The following is a 24,737-nucleotide window of genomic DNA, read 5'->3' as shown; positions in this document are numbered from 1 at the left end:
ACACAGCCAAGACAACGCAGGAGTGGCTTCGTGACAAGTCTCAATGTCCTTGAGTGGCCCAGCCAGAGCCGGGACTTGAACCAGATCAAACATCTCTGTAGAGACCTGAAAATAGCCGTGCAGCGGTAGAGGATCGGCAAATAAGAACAGGAGAAACTCCCCAAATACAGGTGTGCCAAGCTTGTAGCGTCATACCAAAGAAGTCTCGAGGCTGTAATCGCTGCCAAAGGTGTCTCAACACTGTACTGAATAAAGGGTCTGAATACTTACACTACAGTTCAAAAGTTTGGGGTCACTTAAAAATGTCCTTGTTTTCGAAAGAAAAGCTATTTTTTTGTCCATTAAAATAACATCAAATTGATCAGAAATACAGTGTAGACATTGTTAATGTTGTAAATGGCTATTGTAGCTGGAAACGGCTGATTTTTTATGGAATATCTACATAGGCGTACAGAGGCCCATTATCAGCAACCATCAGTCCTGTGTTCCAATGGCATATTGTGTTTGCTAATCCAAGTTTATCATTTTAAAAGGCTAATTGATCATTAGAAAACCATTTTACAATTATGTTAGCACAGCTGAAAACTGTTGTGCTGATTAAAGAAGCAATAAGACTGGCCTTCTTGAGACTAGTTGAGTATCTGGAGCATCAGCAATTGTGGGTTCGATTACAGGCTCAAAATGGCCAGAAACAAAGAACTTTCTTCTGAAACTCGTCAGTCTATTCTTGTTCTGAGAAATGAAGGCTATTCCATGCGAGAAATTGCCAAGAAACTGAAGATCTCGTACAACGCTGTGTACTACTCCCTTCACAGAACAGCGCAAACTCGCTCTAACCAGAATAAAAAGAGGAGTGGGAGGCCCCGGTGCACAACTGAGCAAGAGGACAAATACATTAGTGTCTAGTTTGAGAAACAGGCGCCTCACAGATCCTCAACTGGCAGCTTCATTAAATAGTACCCGCAAAACACCAGTCTCAACCTCAACAGTGAAGTGGCGACTCCGGGATGCTGACCTTCTAGGAAGAGTTGCAAAGAAAAAGCCATATCTCAGACTGCCCATCTTTTCTTTTTATTGGCCAGTCTGACATATGGCTTTTTCTTTGCAATTTTCTAAAAACCTGTTTTTGCTTTGTCATTATGGGGTATGGTGTGTAGATTGATGAGGGGGGGACTATTTAATCCATTTTAGAATAAGGCTATAACATAACAAAATGTGGAAAAAGTGAAGGGGTCTGAATATTTTCTGAATGCACTGTACACTTCCACGCCCACAAAGGTTCTAGCATCAGGCAGGGCCATGACTACACCAGTGAGAGGAAGCAATTAAGTTCCTGCCTAGCAACAGAGATGTATTGGCTGTCTAGATGTGTAAGGAGTTGACCCTTCCTAGTAGGAGGTTATAAATATACAGTTGAAGTCGGAAGTTTACATACACTTAGGTTGGAGTCATTAAAACTTGTTTTTTAACCACTCCATACATTTTTTGTTAACAAACTACAGTTTTGGCAAGTCGGTTAGGACATCTACTTTGTGCATGACAAGTAATTTTTCCAACAATTGTTTACAGACAGATTATTTCAATTATACTTCACTGTATCACAATTCCAGTGGGTCAGAAGTTCACATACACTAAGTTGACTGTGCCTTTAAACAGCTTGGAAAATTCCAGAAAATTATGTCATGGCTTTAGAAGCTTCTGATAGGCTAATTGACATCATTTGAGTCAATTGAAGGTGTACCTGTGGATGTATTTCAAGGCCTAGCTTCAAACTCAGTGCCTCTTTGCTTGACATCATGGGAAAATCAAAAGAAATCAGCCAAGACCTCAGAAAAAAAGTTCATTGTGCTTTGCTGCAGGGGGGACTGGTGCACTTCACAAAATAGATGGCATCATGAGGAAGGAAAATTATGTGGATATATTGAAGCAACATCTCAAGACATCAGTCAGGAAGTTAAAGCTTGGTCGCAAATGGGTCTTCCAAATGGACAATAACCCCAAGCATACTTCCAATGTTGTGGCAAAATGGCTTAAGGACAACAAAGTCAAGGTATTGGAGTGGCCATCACAAAGCCCTGACCTCAATCCTATAGGAAATGTGTGGGCAGAACTGAAAAAGCGTGTGCGAGCAAGGAGGCTTACAAACCTGACTCAGTTACACCAGCTCTGTGAGGAGGAATGGGCCACAATTCACCCAACTTATTGTGGGAAGCTTGTGGAAGGCTACCCGAAACGTTTGACCCAAGTTAAACAATTTAAAGGCAATGCTACCAAATACTAATTGAGTGTATGTAAACTTCTGACCCACTGGGAATGTGATGAAATAAATAAAAGCTGAAATAAATCACTCTCTACTATTATTATGACATTTCACATTCTTAAAATAAAGTGGTGATCCTAACTGACCTAAGACAGGGAATTTGTACTAGGATTAAATGTCAGGAATTGTGAAAAACTGAGTTTAAATGTATTTGGCTAAGGTGTATGTAAACTTCCGACTTCAACTGTATGTGCTTCTGTAATCATGCTTTGTCTTTGCAGCTGTATGACCCAGTGGGTGAATAAACTTGGTTTGAGCTTAGTTTTTACTCTGTTTGTTCAGAACCTAACAACATGCATGTTACCTCATTTTTATACCCCAGTGAAACAGGAAGCCATGAAAGGCCAAAATACATTTCCTTAATGCCAGGCACCACAGGCTGAAATGACATTTTGCATCTACCTATCCATTTTTAGATTTGTTGGTATTTTGGTCCACTAATATTAGTATTTTCAAAAAGTAAAAACATACAAATGTCAAAATATTAATGAAAATTTATATTTTCTTGTAGTTTATCATACTACCGTCATAGAAACTTCATTTAGTTTAACCACTTGAAAATCGACATTGCCTTCATCCAAAATTTCAAAGCTCACTTCACTGAATTACACAATTTAAAAGACAATTTCATAGAGAATGTAACAAACTGGACCATATGTAGTAACGTACTTTGAAGAGATGGTGATTGGGTCTAAATAGATGTTTGGTAGTCTAAATTCAGTGTACTTGTCTTTAACTGCCATTTACCGAAAGTCAGACTCATTTTCCTCAGCTTCAGAAGCATCTATATTCACCAGATTTATCCTTGGATATATTCTCGAGACTTTCCCAGAGGGAATTGTTGATATGTTGTCAATTTGTTATTCTAGGTAACATTTTCTTTCGAAAAATATACCAAAATTCATTTTATGTCTTTAGTATTTTACAGATAGAAAGATGAAAAAAGTATTTATCCACAATCTGCTCTGAGTAAGTCCGGTCCTAATATTTACACAGACTTAATCCAGTGTCCCGAAAAATGGATTTGCGGGATATGCAAATAGGCACTGTCGGATGCAAACCTCGTAACTCAAAAAGTGGTGGTTTTTGTACATTAAATCGATACTATTGTTTCCCCTTTATGTCTGTATGAAGGTTTCAGGACCATTTTACCTAAATATTTACGCTGACTTAATCCAGTGAACCAATTTTTTTTTTGCGGGATATGTAAAATGTGAATATTTAATGAAATATTACCTAATTTGCATATTCCGATACAATATTTCAGAAACATTTTAATAACCAAAACGTATTATGCGTATCTATATTCAACTGGTAAAAGTTGATTGTGATATGATTAATGGGGGAAAATCCCCTATTAGGGTGTGGTGCCTGGCCTTTAACTTTAAAAAGTAGAATGTTAATGCAGATCACATTGTTTGATTATATTTATAAGAATCGTTAGGGGTGCCAATAATTTGGACACCCATTTTTATTTTTTACTCGTTTAACAAAATCTCGGACCAATTTGTTAATTTTTTTGCATACAATATAGCTCAGTATTTGTATTTATTTTATAGTATTTTTTGCAAATCTTATCAACAATTTCAGATTTGACTGTATATGTAATAAACACAAAATGTGTCCCACAATCATATTACAGGAGATGGAGTGCATAGGAGATGTGATTACCTGAGCCAAGAAGCGGTAGACAAACACAGCCTTTAGCTGTCCAAAACGGTACACCCTGAAGATGCTCTGGATGTCGTAGGAGGGGTTCCATGAAGCGTCAAAAATTATGACCCTGTTAGCTGCTACCAGATTAATCCCAAGGGACCCAGCTCTTGTCGAGATGAGAAACAGACGACCTCTGAAAGTAAAGGGGTAAGAAATGAAATCAAAGGAGTGAGTGTGAGTAGAATCTTAAACAGACCATCTCAAGAAATTACACTACGTCTACAATTACTGATGCCTTGTCATGAATAATAATACAATACTAAGTAAAGTGTTACGCTAAATACTGTGTTGAGGTTTGGCACAGTGAAATTTGAGATGTAGAATAGTACATCAGTCAGACAGAGACGTACCGCTCATTGGTGGCATCATTGAACTCTTCAGCCCATTTCTTCCTGGATGTGGCGCTGGTGGACCCATCAATACGGTAATAGTCAGTGTTTCTGATCCAGCTGCCATCACCTACAGTTTGGAAAAGGAAACATATAAATTATAACACAATTATAGACTCTCTGAAGAAAACAATTGTTTTCTAACACTATAACATATGTTTGAATATTTGAACAGCCAATGGGAATGGTACCTTTGTATAGGGATGATTGTCCGTTGTTTTTGGCTTTGTTAGCGAGGTCCAAGAAATCTTCAATCATGTCTAATGAGATCAAGGATTGACTGAATACCAACCTGTGAATATACAAACAAAAATGCAAACAGAAATTGACGAAGACGCTCTGTAAACTTCTGGCAAACTTGATCGTTATTTTTTGAAATATCTCCCTGGTGCCTGAATGCATTTCTCAAGCACACTTACAGTTTGTCGTCCAGTTCCTCTGCCATTCCGAGAATCTCAAACAGCAGCACCATCTTCCCTGAGTGTCCCAGGATGGTGGCATCAGAGTCACTCAGCATATCCTTGTACCAGTCTGCAGCCGGACTGTCAGGCCTGAAACTGGTGGACGCTCTCACCGCTGAACACAGAGCATACAATATCACCACTGACCTCATATGAATAAGATCACCTTATATTAATGAATTCATCATTTAAATAATTTTAAAATGTTCAATTGTAACACAAGAAGGTAATGTAAAATGTAATTTAAAAGACTACTACCTTCTACCACTGGAACCAGTGGACCTGCTCGCTGGTCTCCTTCCACATTGACACCCTTTGATGTGCTGTTCCACACCAGGATCACGTCCACATCATTGCTTTTTTCATCAGCATTCCGCAATTGTCCCTTGTTCTCCTTCTCTTTACTGAGTGGGACAAAGGAAAGTATGAAAGGCAACAATCTATTATTTGCATGAGATTACCTTTTGATGGCGATAGATAACCTACTTCAAGCATCACACTGTGGTAGCAGTTAAAGCACTCGGCAGACGCTACGCAGTTAACGCAATCACTGCGCAACGCGGTAAGTGAATGCTGTTTTTCGTCACAAAATGAACGGCTCCTTGTAGTACGTAGTCCTGCCCAACTACGTTGCTTGCTATGCACATTTGCGATACTCACATTTTAAAACGCAACGTATTATTCCTTACGTTGCAGTGGTGGCAGTGTTGTGTAGATAATGACGCTGAACCAACTTGCTTGGTTCCTGAGCTGATCTATAGGCTATGCATAAAAACATTTAAATAATAAACTGCCCATTTTGCAATGATAACCAAAAAATAATCTCAGCGACTGTTCAAACAATAAACCAAACGTTGTAGCCTTATTAGAATCCCCCCCAAAATGTATTTTGTTTGGAAGTAATACCTATGTGATTGTAGGCTATTTTGAAACAGTGAAAACAGTTGTAGCCATGTGCCTATTTTCTCCATGAGGAAAAATTACATTCTATGTTTATCTGATAAGGGAGCCAATACATTCAAGCTGCATATCAAACTGGGATAATGTTGTAAATTACACTGGCAAGTACAGTGGGGAAAAAAGTATTTAGTCAGCCACCAATTGTGCAAGTTCTCCCACTTAAAAAGATGAGAGAGGCCTGTAATTTTCATCATAGGTACACGTCAACTATGACAGACAAATTTAGATTTTTTTTCTCCAGAAAATCACATTGTAGGATTTTTTATGAATTTATTTGCAAATTATGGTGGAAAATAAGTATTTGGTCACCTACAAACAAGCAAGATTTCTGGCTCTCACAGACCTGTAACTTCTTCTTTAAGAGGCTCCTCTGTCCTCCACTCGTTACCTGTATTAATGGCACCTGTTTGAACTTGTTATCAGTATAAAAGACACCTGTCCACAACCTCAAACAGTCACACTCCAAACTCCACTATGGCCATGACCAAAGAGCTGTCAAAGGACACCAGAAACAAAATTGTAGACCTGCACCAGGCTGGGAAGACTGAATCTGCAATAGGTAAGCAGCTTGGTTTGAAGAAATCAACTGTGGGAGCTATTATTAGGAAATGGAAGACATACAAGACCACTGATAATCTCCCTCGATCTGGGGCTCCACGCAAGATCTCACCCCGTGGGATCAAAATGATCACAAGAACGGTGAGCAAAAATCCCAGAACCACACAGGGGGACCTAGTGAATGACATGCAGAGAGCTGGGACCAAAGTAACAAAGCCTACCATCAGTAACACACTACGCCGCCAGGGACTCAAATCCTGCAGTGCCAGACGTGTCCCCCTGCTTAAGCCAGTACATGTCCAGGCCCGTCTGAAGTTTGCTAGAGTGCATTTGGATGATCCAGAAGAGAATTGGGAGAATGTCATCTGGTCAGATGAAACCAAAATATAAGTTTTTGGTAAAAACTCAACTCGTCGTGTTTGGAGGACAAAGAATGCTGAGTTGCATCCAAAGAACACCATACCTACTGTGAAGCATGGGGGTGGAAACATCATGCTTTGGGGCTGTTTTTCTGCAAAGGGACCAGGATGACTGATCCGTGTAAAGGAAAGAATGAATGGGGCCATGTATCGTGAGATTTTGAGTGAAAACCTCCTTCCATCAGCAAGGGCATTGAAGATGAAACGTGGCTGGGTCTTTCAGCATGACAATGATCCCAAACACACCGCCCGGGCAACGAAGGAGTGGCTTCGTGAGAAGCATTTCAAGGTCCTGGAGTGGCCTAGCCAGTCTCCAGATCTTAACCCCATAGAAAATCTTTGGAGGGAGTTGAAAGTCTGTGTTGCCCAGCGACAGCCCCAAAACATCACTGCTCTAGAGGAGATCTGCATGGAGGAATGGGCCAAAATACCAGCAACAGTGTGTGAAAACCTTGTGAAGACTTACAGAAAATGTTTGACCTGTGTCATTGCCAACAAAAGGTATATAACAAAGTATTGAGAAACTTTTGTTATTGACCAAATACTTATTTTCCACCATAATTTGCAAATAAATTCATTAAAAATCCTACAATGTGATTTTCTGGATTTTTTTTCTCATTTGTCTGTCATAGTTGACGTGTACCTATGATGAAAATTACAGGTCTCTCTCATCTTTTTAAGTGGGAGAACTTGCACAATTGGTGGCTGACTAAATACTTTTTTTCCCCACTGTATATGCCAGGGCATATTATTTAAAAATCAGATAATTTCACATGGCTACGATGTGGGAAGCTAAAAGGCTAGCTTGCTTGCTGTTTTTAGCCAGATACACTATATATATACAAAGTGTGTGGACACCCCTTCAAATTAGTGGATTCAGCTACTTCAGCCACACCCATCGCTGACAGGTGTATAAAATCGAGCACACAGCCATGCAATCTCCATAGACAAATATTGGCAGTAGAATGGCCTTAATGCTCAGTGACTTTCAACGTGGCACCGTCATAGGATGCCACCTTTCCAACAAGTCAGTTCGTCAAATTTCTGCACTGCTAGAGCTGCCCGTTCAACTGTAAGTGCTGTTATTGTGAAGTGGAAAAGTCTAGGAGCAACAACGGCTCAGTCGCGAAGTGATAGGCCACACAAGCTCACAGAACAGGACTGCCGAGTGCTGAAGCGCGTAAAAATCATCTGTCCTCGGTTGCAACACTCACTAACGAGTTCCAAACTGCCTCTGGAAGCAACGTCAGCACAATAACTGTTTGTCGGGAGCTACATGAAATGGGTTTCCATGGCCGAGCAGCCGCACACAAGCCTAAGATCACCATGCGCAATGCCAAGCTGGAGTGGTGTAAAGCTCGCCGCCATTGTACTCTGGAGCAGTGGAAATGCGTTCTCTGGAGTGATGAATCACGTTTCACCATCTGGCAGTCCGACGGACAAATCTGGGTTTGGCGGATGCCAGGAGAACGCTACCTGCCCCAATGCATAGTGCCAACTGTAAAGTTTGGTGGAGGAATAATAGTCTGGGGCTGTTTTTCATGGTTCGGGCTAGGCCCCTTAGTTCCAGTGAAGGGAAATCTTAACGCTACATCATACAATGATATTCTAGACAATTCTGTGCTTCCAACTTGTGGCAACAGTTTGGGGAAGGCCCTTTCCTGTTTCAGCATGACAATGCCCCCATGCACAAAGCGAGGTCCATACAGAAATGGTTAATCGAGATCGGTGTGGAAGAACTTGACTGGCCTGCACAGAGCCCTGACCTCAACCCCATCGAACACCTTTGGGATGAAATGGAACGCCGACTGCGAGCTAGGCCTAATCGCCCAACATCAGTGCCCGACCTCATTAATGCTTGTGGCTGAATAGAAGCAAGTCCCTGCAGCAATGTTCCAACATCTTCCCAGAAGAGTGGAAGCTGTTATAGCAGCAAAGGGGGGACCAACTCCATATTAATGCACATGATTTTGGAACAAGATGTTCGACGAGCAGGTGTCCACATACTTTTGGTCATGTAGTGTAGCTAGCAAGATGCTAGCAGTGTAGCCTACAGTCTACTGGAAGGCACAAAATGACGTAATGTAAAACAAACCTAAACTTTCATTATATGTAGCTATTATTTAAATATGCAGTTGGTTTTCTTTCAAATTTGCTTGCAGTGGTGATGATGTTGTTGTCAATGTGAAATTTTTTTCCTTTACCACAAATGGGCAGACAACAAAAAGCAAACCTCTGCTATCGCCTCCTTGTGAAGTTTGCTTTTTGGGAGTCTAGAAACGAATGGACAGGCGAGGTATCATGTTACCAAAAGGTGCGCGTTGCAAAAAATTAATACAAATAAATCGGACTCCACCAAGCGCACATGGGACACGCATTAACTTTGTGGACTGCTTAAGTGTAGGCTTGGGCGGTATACCATATACAGTGAGGGAAAAAAGTTTTTGATTCACTGCTGATTTTGTACGTTTTCCCACTGACAAAGAAATGATCAGTCTATAATTTTAATGGTAGGTTTATTTGAACAGTGAGAGTCAGAATAACAACAAAAAAATCCAGAAACACACATGTCAAAAATTTTATAAATTGATTTGCATTTTAATGAGGGAAATAAGTATTTGACCCCCTCTCAATCAGAAAGATTTCTGGCTCCCAGGTGTCTTTTATACAGGTAACGAGCTGAGATTAGGAGCACACTCTTAAAGGGAGTGCTCCTAATCTCAGCTTGTTACCTGTATAAAAAGACACCTGTCCACAGAAGCAATCAATCAATCAGATTCCAAACGATACACAAGGCTGGAATGGGCTACAAGACCATAGCCAAACAGCTTGGTGAGAAGGTGACAACAGTTGGTGCGATTATTCGCAAATGGAAGAAACACAAAATAACTGTCAATCTCCCTCGGCCTGGGGCTCCATGCAAGATCTCACCTCGTGGAGTTGCAATGATCATGAGAACGGTGAGGAATCAGCCCAGAACTACACGGGAGGATCTTGTCAATGATCTCAAGGCAGCTGGGACCATAGTCACCAAGAAAACAATTGGTAACACACTACGCCGTGAAGGACTGAAATCCTTCAGCGCCCACAAGGTCCCCCTGCTCAAGAAAGCACATATACAGGCCCGTCTGAAGTTTGCCAATGAACATGAACACCATCCCCACCGTCAAACATGGAGGTGGAAACATTATGCTTTGGGGGTGTTTTTCTGCTAAGGGGACAGGACAACTTCACCGCATCAAAGGGACGATGGACGGGGCCATATACCGTCAAATCTTGGGTGAGAACCTCCTTCCCTCAGCCAGGGCATTGAAAATGGGTTGTGGATGGGTATTCCAGCATGACAATGAAACAAAACACAGGGCCAAGGCAACAAATGAGTGGCTCAAGAAGAAGCACATTAAGGTCCTGGAGTGGCCTAGCCAGTCTCCAGACTTTAATCCCATAGAAAATCTGTGGAGGGAGCTGAAGGTTCGAGTTGCCAAACGTCAGCCTCAAAACCTTAATGACTTGGAGAAGATTTGCGAAGAGGAGTGGGACAAAATCCCTCCTGAGATGTGTGCAAACCTGGTGGCCAACTACAAGAAACGTCTGACCTCTGTGATTGCCAACAAGGGTTTTGCCACCAAGTACTAAGTCATGTTTTGCAGAGGGGTCAAATACTTATTTCCCTCATTAAAACGCAAATCAACATGCGTTTTTCTGGATTTTTTTTTTGTTATTCTGTCTCTCACTGTTCAAATAAACACCATTAAAATTATAGACTGAATTTCTTTGTCAGTGGGCAAACGTACAAAATCAGCAGGGGATCAAATACTTTTTTCCCCTCACTGTATACCGTATACAGGGGTATTTGGAAATAGCCACAGGATGGTTTTTCCAATACTGTCAATACCATTCAAACTGTTTCTTAAAAGTATAAAATAATAATAATATTTGTAGCTACTTTTTACATTTACATTTTAGTCATTTAGCAGACGCTCTTATCCAGAGCAACTTACAGTTAAGTGAGTGCATACATTTTCATACTTTTTAAGTAAATACCTGCAGTCAACTTGCGCAATACATTAGGAGCTAAAGAAAACCGCGTTCTTCATTTCACCGGTCACATAATTTTTCATTATGAAGCTTACCAGTAGTTCCCAGTCACATAGTAGTTCCCAGTCAAGAGACCGGAGCCTTGAGTCACTCACTGTTGTGCAGCAAGTGGCAGGTGATCTAGTTACAGTATGTAATTCATAACTAAATGTTTGCCAGCTAGATATCTTATAACAAATAAGTTAACTGTCAAAAATGTGCTAATGCACTGCAGTTGTGCATTTGATTTGCTAATTTAGTAGCTAGTTAGCTATCTAGATAAGTGGTTAGCTTCTTCCAAAATCAAGCTTTACTTGGTAACAGCAGAGAATCCCCTCCTGGATCAAGAGCCTCGCAGTCTAATATTGATTTTGTGCGTGCAGCAAACTGTGAGTAGTATTTCTACACACCTCTCAGCTTTCCCCTGGTGCTTTCCATCAAAATGGCCCTGAAAACAAAGAGAATCTCGGTTGGTGACAGTTTCACTGATGCATCAGGATCTGTCTGGTGATGAGAAAATAGTACTTTTGTTCAAACCTGCATCTGATGGGTCTTTACCTTATTTTCTTTACTGATATAGTTGAGCTGCAGACACCAGGGATGCGTCCAGATTCGGCTGAGTATCTGGAAGTCCTTAAAGAGGCTGGTTCCGGCCTTGCCCCTGGCTCCCTCAACTACGGATCCTGCTCCTACACACACATTCAGCTTTTTTCTCCATATGTTCTCAGTAAATGCCAAAATGTCTCCAAATCTCATACACATTTCATTACAGAGCTTTCTGAGCTAACTGGCTATGGATGGAGGTTCTTACCAGTGAAGTTGTCCAGGTAGTAGCGATACAGTCTGTACTGGAGGGGGGTCACCCTCACCGCCATAACATACTCATGTTTAGGAGGCAGGAACTTGGTCAAGGCTGAGTAGTCTCTTCTCTGAGAGAGAGGAAAAACACAATAAGTGTTTCCACTGGAGACTGACAAAGAACATGCAACAAATACTTGCAAAAAGTAGTCAGTGGTTCTGATAAACTACAAATGAAAGTGCCATACACTCCTAGTAATTGAGCTGTCTCACCTGTACACATCCCGCCAACATTGCATGAAGGACATGGGCGCGATTCTTCATGATGCGGACGTCTCTGGGGGTGGAGTCTGCACACTGGCCATTCTGAATGGGGTTGATAAAGCGATTCCGGAACTCCTTGATTGAGCCCAGAAGGTTCTCCTTGATGAAGTTCACCATGCAGTGGTCTGAGAGAACCAAAATATATAAGATATGACTACACTTGAACATTAACAAGGAAATTATCATGCAAGTTTGTTATGTTCTCCTAAAATCAGTTTTGAGATATAATAAAACTGAAATATGAATTAACTTCTCCAGACGTTGGCATACTGGTCACAGAGTACAGTTTTAAATGGAAAGGTTGTCATAGGCTGCACTCAAACTGAAGCAGGCCTCCTTACACTCATTGAGGTTGTTCTGCAGTGGAGTGCCTGTCAGCACCACTCTCCGTTTGGTCTTAATGGCACTCATAGCTTTGGAGATGTTGGAAGCCTCGTTCTTAAGGATGTGCCCCTCGTCGCAGATCACAAAGTCTGGACCTGGAGTACAACAAATGTAGTGGAGTGTATTAGAGTTTCTACACAATAAATTAAACTACTTAAAAATGGTGCATACCTCTCAACACTACATGCATAGAATTAGTAGAGGATGTACCTGGATTGACCAGTGCGCTGTCAAAGGTCTTTTTGAATTTTCTGTGGGTGACTTTGAGGCCTAGTGTGAGGTTGCGGTACATCTCATAGCCCATGATCATAACACCACCATCCTTCTGCCATCTCTGCAGGGCAATATAACGCTCCTGAGGTCGCTTCAGTGTGGCCAACTCTGTCACCTACGAGGTGTATGTTAGTGTATAGAGACCGAGAGAAAAAGAAAGGGTGAGAGAAATGAAGAGGTCGAGCCAGGGACAGGGAGATGAAAGAGATGGAAGTAACATTAAATACTTTGAATATAGAGCTCGCCAGCTTGTAGTCCTAAATCCCGGAAATGTGTTACCTCTTGGTTCATTCAGCCATTTCTACGGTGAAAATGAATGGGGAGAGAATAGGGTTTTGGGATAAATGCCGAAAATAAGGTCTGAGGTCAACACAAGTTTAGGAGATTTTCTAAGTTTTGTTCTATGAGATATCAGTCAGTTAACATGGCCTTTATGAATTATTAAGCATTTATGTGCTTTTTAAAATGACAAATGCTTCAACATTCACAAAAAGTGAAATTAGCTGATTTCATACAACCAAATTTATAAAATCTCCTAAGCCTGTGTTTACCACAGAGCTTATTTTCAGCGTTTATCCAAAAACGCCATTTATTTCTACATAGGCTTTGTCCAACAAACCATGGCGGAGTTAGTGCCTACAAAAAGACGCCATTACTATTTCTCGCTAATACATTGCATATCAATAACCTCTGCATGTATTTAACTACAAAGAAAAAAAATCTCATCTCCTTGACTACCTTGACTTTGTCGGCTCCCATGTCAACTTGCCACTTGTCAAACTCGTTGACCCAGTTGAGGATAGTGTTGAGTGGACACACCACCAGGGCAGTCCTGAACTTCAGGCACCTTGACTGCAGCATCGTGTGGAGAAATGTCACCACCTAAATGAGAAAATTATTTAAGCAAGAAACTCTATTAAGTCTAGTATTATTAACAAAATATACGGTTTTGTTAATGACACATGCATACGACAACATGTCTGTCACAGCTCTGACAGACATACAGTGAGGGAAAAAAGTATTTGATCCCCTGCTGATTTTGTATGTTTGCCCACTGACAAAGAAATGATCAGTCTATAATTTTAATGGTAGGGTTATTTGAACAGTGAGAGACAGAATAACAACAACAAAAATCCTGAAACACGCATGTCAAAAATGTTATAAATTGATTTGCATTTTAATGAGGGAAATAAGTATTTGACCCCCTCTCAATCAGAAAGATTTCTGGCTCCCAGGTGTCTTTTATACAGGTAACGAGCTGAGATTAGGAGGACACTCTTAAAGGGAGTGCTCCTAATCTCAGCTTGTTACCTGTATAAAAGATACCTGTCCACAGAATCAATCAATCAATCAATCAGATTGCAAACGCTCCACCATGGCCAAGACCAAAGAGCTCTCCAAGGATGTCAGGGACAAGATTGTAGACCTACACAAGGCTGGAATGGGCTACAAGACCATCGCCAAACAGCTTGGTGAGAAGGTGACAACAGTTGGTGCGATTATTCGCAAATGGAAGAAACACAAAATAACTGTCAATCTCCCTCGGCCTGGGGCTCCATGCAAGATCTCACCTCGTGGAGTTGCAATGATCATGAGAACGGTGAGGAATCAGCCCAGAACTACACAGGAGGATCTTGTCAATGATCTCAAGGCAGCTGGGACCATAGTCACCAAGAAAACAATTGGTAACACACTACGCCGTGAAGGACTGAAATCCTGCAGCGCCCACAAGGTCCCCCTGCTCAAGAAGTTTGCCAATGAACATCTGAATGACTCAGAGGAGAACTGGGTGAAAGTGTTGTGGTCAGATGAGACCAAAATCGAGCTCTTTGCCATCAACTCAACTCGCCGTGTTTGGAGGAGGAGGAATGCTGCCTATGACCCCAAGAACACCATCCCCACCGTCAAACATGGAGGTGGAAACATTATGCTTTGGGGGTGTTTTTCTGCTAAGGGGACAGGACAACTTCACCGCATCAAAGGGACGATGGACGGGGCCATGTACAGTCAAATCTTGGGTGAGAACCTCCTTCCCTCAGCCAGGGCATTGAAAATGGGTCGTGGATGGGTATTCCAGCATGACAATGACCCAAAACACACGGCCAAGGCAACAAAGGAGTGGCTCAAGAAGAAGCACATTAAGGTCCTGGAGTGGCCTAGCCAGTCTCCAGACCTTAATCCCATAGAAAATCTGTGGAGGGGAGCTGAAGGTTTGAGTTGCCAAACGTCAGCCTTGAAACCTTAATGACTTGGAGAAGATCTGCAAAGAGGAGTGGGACAAAATCCCTCCTGAGATGTGTGCAAACCTGGTGGCCAACTACAAGAAACGTCTGACCTCTGTGATTGCCAACAAGGGTTTTGCCACCAAGTACTAAGTCATGTTTTGCAGAGGGGTCAAATACTTATTTCCCTCATTAAAATGCAAATCAATTTATAACATTTTTGACATGCGTTTTTCTGGATTTTTTTGTTGTTATTCTGTCTCTCACTGTTCAAATAAACCTACCATTAAAATTATAGACTGATCATGTCTTTGTCAGTGGGCAAACGTACAAAATCAGCAGGGGATCAAATACTTTTTTCCCTCACTGTACATACCCCGCCAGACATATCACCAGGGGTCTCTTCACAATCCCCAAGTCCAAAACAAATTCAAGGCAATGCACAGTATTGTACAGAGCTATAGTTACATGGAACGCCCTTCCATCTCAAATTACCAAAGCAAACCGCAAAATCAGCTTTTAAAAAACGAATAAAACATCTTACAGCACAAGGCCCCTAGCTGACCTAAATAACTTCTATGTCTATGTAAAGTAATATGTTTTTCCTAAGGGTCCTTTTCTATTTTTCTATTTAGTTTGAATGTATGTTGCGCTGTTCTTGAGCTGTTCTTGTCTATTATTGTTCTGTATTATGTCATGTTTTATTTATTTTTTGGACCCCAGGAAGAGTAGCTGCTGCTTTTGCAACAGCTAATGGGGATCCAAATAAAATCCTAAACACTCCTTCTGTTCTCTCTTCCCTTCGTCTTACCTGCAGTGTCTTCCCTAGGCCCATGCAGTGGGCCAGTAAGCAGCCTGATCCAGGGGTTGAATTGGCCTTCTTCACAGACTCACAACAACAGTCCCAGATAAACTGGACACCTGTCAAAAGGAAGAGATACAGCAAATTGAAGGGACAATGCTGTATTTGCCACTGTATGTTAATTATTGTATGTATTGGATTTGTACAACTGAAATAAAAACCGAGACTTACCATCCACCTGGTGAGGCTTGAGCCTGGTCACCAGGTTCCTGTGCACCTGGATGAGTGGCTCCCTGGTCCCCTCATCCTGATCCAAGACGAGCTTAGTGGTGATGGGACATGCCACTTTAGACATCTCGTCATCAATAACAATCACCTGTGAGGAAACCACCATTAGACCAAAACTGATCATATAAACCATATATAGATATAATATATAATTTATTCAAATAAAATAAAATAGAGTAACAGTATGATATTTCTGAGAGAGCATGGTTTCTACAGTGAGTGTGCATGGAGAGGGTCAGCTGTGTGTAGTGTACCTCTCTGAAGTCCTCCCTCTGCTCTCTTTCTGCCAGGCGTCTGCGTCTCTCCTCCTCCTCCTTCAGGGCTCTCTGAGTCTCTGAGCGGAGGTGCTCATCTACAATGATCCTGCGGATCTTCTTGCGGCCCTTAGGTGTACCTTTGTTGTCGCCTTCCTCTCCGTCCTTCTCTTCATCATCACTCTGTTTAGATAGATCAGGAGATCACCAGCACAACAACGCTTTTACCAGTAAAAAAACATACAATTTAACATTTAGCACCTGATAATACACAAACAGAAAACAAGAATAGCAGAATAATCATCATACCTCTCAGAAATCCAATAGTTGCACATCAAGAAGTTATTAAGAAGAATATAAAAAGGCAACTGACAATGCAAAGGTAAAATGAGATGGCGACATCCACTAGTGATTACCTTATCGACACTGGAGTCAGACAGCACAATATATGAGGGTTGCTGCTTCTTCTGTAGATAACTACGGACTGATTCCCTCTCGACTCTAGAGGTAGATGAGCTAAGGAGACAAAAGAGCACAAAGATATTTCACTAAATAAAGAATGCAACCACAATTACATGTAATGATGACAGAAAACACAAGGTTTCCTTCCTGGTTAGCAGCATTGACAAAACAAATAAGGAGACGTCTTACCTTTTGGGCTTCTGTTCATTGCCCTCATTCTCTGATTGGCTCAGCTCTTCACTCATACCAGACTCTTCCTGCTCTGATTGGCTATTATCAGCACTACTCTGGCTATCCAATGTCTCACCTGAGGCGATGGACGAAAGCAGAGAATTAGTTCACTGAGTAATAGGACCAACTCCAAAACTAGTCTAGGGCACTGATGGTATCCAATCATAAAGTCGTTCCACAGAACCCATCCCACACACACCTTCGGTTCTTCTAGACTTCTTGACTTTCTGCTCATTCCCATTTTCTTTAGCTGTTTTCCGACCATTTGGATTTCCATCGTCAAGGCTGAGCTTGTGGCGTAGCAGACTGTGTCTGTGACGAGTTTTACTGGACTCGGAGTCAGAGGTCAAACTGGAGGTCTCCCCTGCAGCAGAAACAACATGGTGTATTATAGGAGGACATCATATTCCTATAGTGAATGTTAATTAAACCTGTACACTAATAAGCAGTGACACAGGGTGATGTCTTAGATCACCACAATTACAATATGGGCCTACTTTAAAATGCCCAGTTACTAAGAAACAGGTCATGTCAGGACAGTATTTCAGCCTAATGACTAATCTCAAAATAAACAAATGTGAAATTGTAGTGGAGTTAAGGAGGGATCACTTACCATTCTCATCTGAGCTTTCATCTTTCCCATCTTCCTGTGCCTTCTCTCCCCTGTCAGATTCATCATCCTGTGATGACTCCTCGTCTGAAGAGAAATCCTCCCCCGATGAGTAGTTGGCTTTGATTTGGGCCAAAAGCATTTTCTTAGCGATTCTTTCAGAAGCAAGGAAGAGAGGGAAAAGGGACCGGAGGATCATTTTAATGATCATCACATCAAATCCAACAAGCCCTGCTTAATAGGTTTATTCTCTAAAGGAACTTGTCTTAGATAGGAATTTACAATCAAGACGCAGGATTTCACCTTAAACTTAACAATATCACCAGGATATACATTTATTCTAGAATTAATGAAAATAATGTAACTTTAGCTATTCTAGTACTTTGCAGTCCCTGACCTGTAAACAACCGACAATTTAATGTATTTCTTTACTGATGTAAATATCTGTTATAATGTGACCAAATAGACAGAGCTGAAATGCTCTGTCAAAGACCATTTCACTTAATTTCATCTTAAAAACGCAACACATTGAGGAGTCAAAGGCCAGATAACCTAACTGCCTTCTAAGCACATTTGAATCAACCCCTCCCCTCCATAACAAACATCTAAGACTGATCACTCCCAAGATTAACAAACCTGGTCCTATATAGAATAATGAAGACATACGAGACATTATAAAGGGTATTAATTTATTACAACGGATAGTTTCTCTTACAGAATTCAGTCAATAACAAAAGTAAGAACATATCCTTGGTCTGACGCATGCTCTACAAGTAACAGGCCTTTAACAATACAGCACCTCAGAGCTAAAGACAACATCATTATTAATTCAATTTGAAAAAAAGTTCTTCCAACCACTTTTTTTTTTAGGTGGTATGCAAGAAATAGTTTGTGAAGGGTAAAGAAAAAACAAAAAAACAACTGGGTCAAAATGGTTTTGTAGGACTTTTTACGAAGTTCAATATTCTGTGAAATACATGCATCTATTTACACATGAATATGTTTTGCAGAAACAATCCTTTTGGCAGATAGTAATAGTTGAACGAAGCCTCGGACGACCCTCAGCGAGAAGTACGTGTACATGATGAGGGCCCCTCATATGAGGCAGTATCAAAACAGCAGCGGCCGGCAACAGCCTGGGCCTGAGGCCTTACCACAAGTGTTTAAACTGGGAAGAGAGAAAATGGAAGAAGAAAAAGACACTTCACTACAGACAACACGCCTCCTCGTCTCACAGCAACGTTGTAAGGCTGACCTCAGAGGTCACAAGAGGACACAAAGTTGAGGTTGAATAAAATACATTACAACCATTCTACAGGACCAGCTTTCCGAGCTGTTGCCTTTAGGCTTAAGGCATCGAGCTCCTCCAAAGTAAAATGCAATTGCATTAAATTAGCAGTTTTTAAATAATTTAAAATGTAGGTAAACGGCCAATAAATGTGGCCTTGCATGCAAAACAAACATTAAAATACTCTAAATATGATTATGCAATTAGTATAACAAACAAAGCATACAAGAAATGCAGCTTGTTGCCTGTGGTGAAAAAAGGCACAAAACAAAGTATATCAAATGCAGTACAGTAGGTAGGGTCTTATAATCAGTGTCTTTGGTATACTGCTGTTTAGTCCTCTTTCTCTGCTAAGCCCTCAACCTGGTCAGAAGCGATAATCATATTTTAAAGATTCAATCAAGCAGAATAGATTGTTTTCCAGTCTGTTCAGAGAATCACTGGATAGTCAACCCATCGTATTAGTACTCAACAGTGTCAGAATAGCAGCGCAAAATACAGCCACCACACCACTGGCATTTTGCACATGAACTTCAAATATATCAAGACAAAAATCTTCCATACAGTAACCATACAACAACACAATTACCAAATACTAGCAGTAACGTGTATGCTTTTACACTGCCTTAGAGAAATGGGCAACATCCAGCAGCCACAAGGGTGCAGTCATGTACAATACTGCCACCCTAAAGAATGCCTGAGCATGAGCTGACCATTAGGGGATGTCTAATATGAGGGTTGGGGTCCAAATCCCAGTCAGTTCAGAAATGACATCAAACTCCATGATGACCAATTCCCAGTGATAGGAATGTAATTCACCCCTAGTATAGTGAAAGATAAATATATCCAGATCTGAAAATTAAGTCTAAGGGTATGTTCAGATGTGTATTCGTTCAGATGTGTATTCAGTACCCTGGTGTGGTTTATTCGCTTTTTTATTAGTTTTAACCAGTTTAGGATGTGCTTTGCTAAAAACAAAAATTCTACATAGACATAAGCTTTCTGGCTTGTTCTTATGCGGAGCAAAACTCAACGCAACTTGTACTACCATCAAACCATAGATCAAGAATCAGAATCCAGATTCAAATGAGTGCACCCTAACATATATATATATATAAAAAATAGTATAATCACACTATTTACAAATAATGCAATCAATACCTTTAACATGGCTTAAAATATGTTTTAATATACAGTATACCGTTATTTATTTGGTAAAAAATAAAAAGAATACTGTCTGTGGAAGAAAGGATGACTTACAGTATTGTTGACAAATGAGAAACTATGAGATATAAAATAATTTGTTTAATCTGTTTTAATAAGTGCATCAGGCTTTTGTGCAAACTAATACAATAACCAGCATTTCCCCTCTTAATCACCTTGAAATGCACAGACATGGACAAATGATGCCACATTCTGCTAATAGACAACTGACATTTAACTTTAAATTTAAAAGAAATATTAAATTAAAGAAAAGGTCAATGAAAACACAGTGGCATAAGTGGCCTATCATTCATAACACAGCCTTAGCAAGGTATGAGGAGGGGTTTCTCCCTGTGCTTGACACGGTACCTCTGTGCTCTACACTAGAAATTGTATGGGATAGCTGCTGGTTTACTGCAGCTGCGGGTTGGACGAGACGGTATTGATTGGGAAGGGGTCTTGAGAACGGAGGAGTCACCATTATTAGCACTCGACTTAGAGCTCCGTGGCGTGGCCTTTCTCCCGCGCCTAGGGTGTGTTACAAACGCTAAGTCCATTCGTTCGGAACCATACCTATTTTCTGGATCGTCATCATCTTCTGCTGCCCAAGAAGGCCCAGACCGGGGCTGCTCTTCATCGCCTACAGAGTGAGAGTACAAAAAACAGAGAAGGTCAGCTCAACATTTGCCAATGAGGAAATCTACATGGCTACCTTAAAAGGGTTGAAATACAGCTCATAAATGCAGTGCTTTGCAGAGAAAGTGAGAGACCAACTCACCAGACGACTGGTGGAAAGCTGCTGCCCCCAGTAAGGCCACCTCCTCAGTGATGGGCTTGATCTTCTGGTCACCACTGTCGTCGCTAGATTCAGAATCCTGGTAGCCCTCTTCTTGACTGGAAGAGGATGGCGTCTGCTTTGTTCTCTGCTGGGACCGAGGTGTGCTTTTAGGCTTGGTTACCTGGGTACTACCCTCCTTGCTGGATGAAGATTCATCCTCTTTCTTGACCTTCCGAGGTCTGCCCAGGGGCCTATGTTGCGGACTATCCTTGCTGGGGGTAGGTTCAGCATCTCTCTTAACCTTCCGAGGCCTCCCCCTGGGCCTGCTCATAGTCTTGATCTCCTTCTGCAGGTCTGGATCGTCACTGGAGGAGTCAGAGGAGCGGTCTTGCACCTTGCGTTTGCGGACCACTCTTTCTGGAGAGAGGGGCGTGTTCTTCTTCAGGCCGAAGAGGCATTTCTTGGTCACGCTCCGATGGTCTCCATCGTCACTCCCGGCTTCGTCTGAACTGCGAGCCATGGCCGCCCGCTGAAGGACAGCAGGGACCTCATCGGAGTCAGAGTCTTCAATTCCTCTCCCAAGCCCTCCCTCGTCAGCTCCTTGAGGCACTTCAACATTGGGGCTGGTGTCAGGGTCTGATTCACCCTCGCTGTCAGGGCCTGAGGGGGTAGGCTTGGTCTTGCCCTCACCTGGCCTGCGTAAGGGCGTGGTCTTTACCCGAGGTGAGCGTCTATTCTCTGGTTCCTCTTCCAGTTCCAGCACCAGAGATTCGCTTCCCTCCTCAGCAGATTCATACTCCTCTTCTGTTGCAGGTTCAATAGATTCACAGTCTCCCTCCCGTTCATCCACTTTCTCTTTGATTTCTTCCTCCTCCAACTCCTTTTCCTCCTCCAACTCCACTTCCAACTCTGGGGGGCCAGAGAGTGGCTCTTTTTCAACAGGGACAGGTGTAAGTTGCACCACCAGTTGTTTTGTCACGTTGGAAGGATCTTCTCCGGGCTTGGAGTTTTTCCGCGGCCTGCCTCTACCTCGACGGGGCATTATCTCTGTGCCAAGGACACCTTTCATTTCACTTGAGGATGAAGGCCTTTCATCGTCTGTAAAGCCCTTAGAGTCTGAATCATTCTCTTCCAAATGTTCAGCGGCAATTTTCTTTAAGTAATGCAGGCAATTTTTATCAGCAATGTCCATTTCCACGCAACCCTCTTGTGCTTGTTGACTTGCATCAGTGTCATAAAACGTGGGGTTTTCCCCATCATTTGGCAGACCCATCTCATTGAACTCCTCCAAAAGGGCTTCCTCCAGAGCTGTGTGGGACTTCTTTAGACCCTTCAGTACTGACTGGAAAGTCTTCAGGTATTGTCGCTTTAACTGCATTCCACCTTGAATGAACTTCATGAAAGTTGTGTTTACAGTGTTTGTAGAGTCCACAAGGTTTTTTGCCTTTTTGGCCATCTCCTCTGGAATTTGAAGGGTGTTGTAGTTGAACACCACATGACCATCCATGCCACTATGGTTCCAATGACCCACGGGAATGTTTTGAGAATGCCTGGGATGGGAGTCATAATGTCCAGATTTGCCCTCGCCTCTGCCCCTCTTGCGGTGGTCTTGCCACAAACTCCCCAGGTTGTCAAGGACGTTGTCACAGGCGACGACCAGGTCCAGAAGAGGCTCTGGGCTGCATACGTAGCAGTACCACTTACTCTCCTCATCCAGGATGCCAGACAGCTCCTTTCGCCCCAGGTTACGCAAAATGCATTTCTTACAGAAGGCGTTGGGGCAAAAGTCGCAGCAGATCAGGTTTCCCCCCTCTGCACACCATCTGTAAGAAGCAAATATAATAGATTGAAGTAATGATTAACGTAACAACCTGTATGTTTATTAACATTTCAGGATTTGTTAAATAGGAGAACCACCCCATCGTACCTGCACTGTTCGTCCATGCCATCACAATCCTTGCTGATGTCATCACTTGAGTAATACTTGAAACAAGACTGAGAAAATAATAAGACAATAAGGAACAGAGCCCCCAAAAATGTAGCTGAGCTCAACAAAATATTATTGGAGAATGACCATTTTAAACAATGTAATGTTAAGCCTATATACACACTCACTAAACTAAAATATAAATGCAACATGTAAAGTATTTTTCCCATGTTTCATGAGCTGAAATAAAAGATCCCAGAAATGTTCCATAGGCACAAAAAGCTTATTTCCCTCAAATTTGGTGCACAAATGTGTTTACATCCCTGTTAGTGACCATTTCTCCTTTGCCAAGATAATCCATCCACCTGACTGGTGTGGCATATCAAGAAGCTGATTAAACAGCATGATCATTAGTTGACTGGTCGATTATTTGGTCGTTAGGCTGTTGTTCGACAGAGATTGTTTTAGTCGAGCAGTAACAAATGTATATATGCTCCCCTCTCAGTGAACTAATCCATTGCAGAGGCCTAGACCAAAAGCCAATTTATTCTTGATTCGAAAATGTGGTCGGCGGCTCCATATGGAGGGTGTGACACAATTGCGGAGACTCCAGAGGCCAAATCGAGCTCTGTACCGCATCGCCATGCGCCTCCCAAATGTTTTAACAATGCGGAGGGCTCTGTATTGCTCCGCATTGACATGATTGGTTGGGGCGGTATATCCTGTATAAACAAACTCACTTCCTTGACAACAGCTTTGCACTGCTCCGCGAAGCGCAATAAGTATGAATGCCCTGACTTCTGCTGAGGCCATATCACAGTAAATACTGCATGGCCAATGCAGACATGTGATTGACCATGCGCCCAGATGAACAATGCACTTCTCTCCAGAATGCGCTCTCCCGCCAATTTGTGCACATTCATTGTTTCATAACTTCATTGTGTGAATTGTTTGCGTTTGATTGTTAGTGTATATTCTCCATGACATATATCACCAGTAGTACATTTACCGTTAATTTCTATAATTTCTAATCTACAATGTTTGTTACTTTGGTTACAGTCATTTCTTTTAATGCATTCAATATTATTATTCCCGTCTTCCTGTTCTCATTGTCGGAGTGGACACATTGTTTGCAGAGTGCACAACCTATGCTATACTTGTGAGAAACAACTTTTGGTTTATTTAATTCCATTCACGAGTTGTCAATTTAGTCTTTGTCTTTTGTTTGGTGCGCTCCTCCTGTCAATGTTAAGTAAGGACGCGCACGCATTGAAGTAGGCCTATAGGCTACCTGGCCTGCAAGCAAATGTAGGCATATAAATGTGCCCATTTGGGGATCTGATAGTATTTCTGATTGGCTTAACGCACCACCACTAATGACCTGTGGAGCTTCTCAAAGTAATGTTTTCTTCACATCAAACAGCAAGCAAACAAAGTCTGTTTTTACATCCATTGAGAATTACAATAGCTCCTCAATGTATTTGAAAAATCTTTCCAGCTCTCTCCCTTTCGATAACCACTCAGCGTGAAAGGGAAAAAATCTCATGCTCTGATCCAGTGGAAACTAGACAAAATAGGCTTCTTATCAGTGCTCGACTTGGACTGAAATAGGTTCCGGTACTCATTTTGGATGCTGGTACTGTTTATATTTAGGTGCAGGAGCTCCACAATACTTTTTAGCTAATATTCTGTAAGAGGAACAGGAGCTTAAGCAGCAGAAAATTTGAGGTGCCGGTACTCAGCTCAGGTGAGCTCCTGCCCAAGTCAAGCACTGCTTCTTATCCCTTGCGCAAATAGCCTACAGCTGTGTCTGTCCCGAGCTCACTGGCGCGGGAAACTGAGGACCCAGAATATTTTACACAATGTTGCAAGTTCGCTAGAGCAAGCTTCGGCTGGACCCATTGATACAATGTTTCAAGTTCGTTGCAGACAGGCCATGTGTAGCCAATCTGATTTATAGGATTTTTTTTTTTTTATCAGGATATTTTCTACC

At 41.8% G+C, this 24,737-nt stretch overlaps 1 protein-coding gene across 2 annotated transcripts in view; it reads right to left on the bottom strand.

Moving 5' to 3' along the window:
• The window catches only part of LOC121579957 (transcriptional regulator ATRX), a 55,356-nt gene that overhangs the window by 6,733 nt on the left and 23,886 nt on the right, over nucleotides 1–24,737 (bottom strand). For both annotated transcript variants that reach the window (XM_041894974.2, XM_041894975.2), the window contains 22 exons: nucleotides 22,745–22,812; nucleotides 20,818–22,640; nucleotides 20,613–20,679; nucleotides 17,552–17,703; nucleotides 17,138–17,302; nucleotides 16,897–17,014; nucleotides 16,662–16,761; nucleotides 16,246–16,428; nucleotides 15,935–16,079; nucleotides 15,713–15,822; nucleotides 13,418–13,561; nucleotides 12,617–12,794; nucleotides 12,364–12,501; nucleotides 11,972–12,147; nucleotides 11,712–11,829; nucleotides 11,459–11,589; nucleotides 11,311–11,348; nucleotides 5,145–5,290; nucleotides 4,845–5,001; nucleotides 4,617–4,717; nucleotides 4,387–4,495; nucleotides 3,992–4,169 (listed from right to left, as the gene is read on the bottom strand). In XM_041894974.2, the coding sequence (XP_041750908.1) occupies nucleotides 3,992–4,169; nucleotides 4,387–4,495; nucleotides 4,617–4,717; nucleotides 4,845–5,001; nucleotides 5,145–5,290; nucleotides 11,311–11,348; nucleotides 11,459–11,589; nucleotides 11,712–11,829; nucleotides 11,972–12,147; nucleotides 12,364–12,501; nucleotides 12,617–12,794; nucleotides 13,418–13,561; nucleotides 15,713–15,822; nucleotides 15,935–16,079; nucleotides 16,246–16,428; nucleotides 16,662–16,761; nucleotides 16,897–17,014; nucleotides 17,138–17,302; nucleotides 17,552–17,703; nucleotides 20,613–20,679; nucleotides 20,818–22,640; nucleotides 22,745–22,812 (4,545 nt within the window). The remainder of the gene's footprint in view (nucleotides 1–3,991; nucleotides 4,170–4,386; nucleotides 4,496–4,616; nucleotides 4,718–4,844; nucleotides 5,002–5,144; nucleotides 5,291–11,310; nucleotides 11,349–11,458; nucleotides 11,590–11,711; nucleotides 11,830–11,971; nucleotides 12,148–12,363; nucleotides 12,502–12,616; nucleotides 12,795–13,417; nucleotides 13,562–15,712; nucleotides 15,823–15,934; nucleotides 16,080–16,245; nucleotides 16,429–16,661; nucleotides 16,762–16,896; nucleotides 17,015–17,137; nucleotides 17,303–17,551; nucleotides 17,704–20,612; nucleotides 20,680–20,817; nucleotides 22,641–22,744; nucleotides 22,813–24,737) is intronic.

This window comes from Coregonus clupeaformis, chromosome 13 (assembly GCF_020615455.1).
Source record: "Coregonus clupeaformis isolate EN_2021a chromosome 13, ASM2061545v1, whole genome shotgun sequence".
Lineage (NCBI taxonomy): Eukaryota > Metazoa > Chordata > Actinopteri > Salmoniformes > Salmonidae > Coregonus > Coregonus clupeaformis.
Note: the sequence above shows the minus strand (reverse complement) of the source record. Positions and strands in the feature narration are given on the sequence as shown.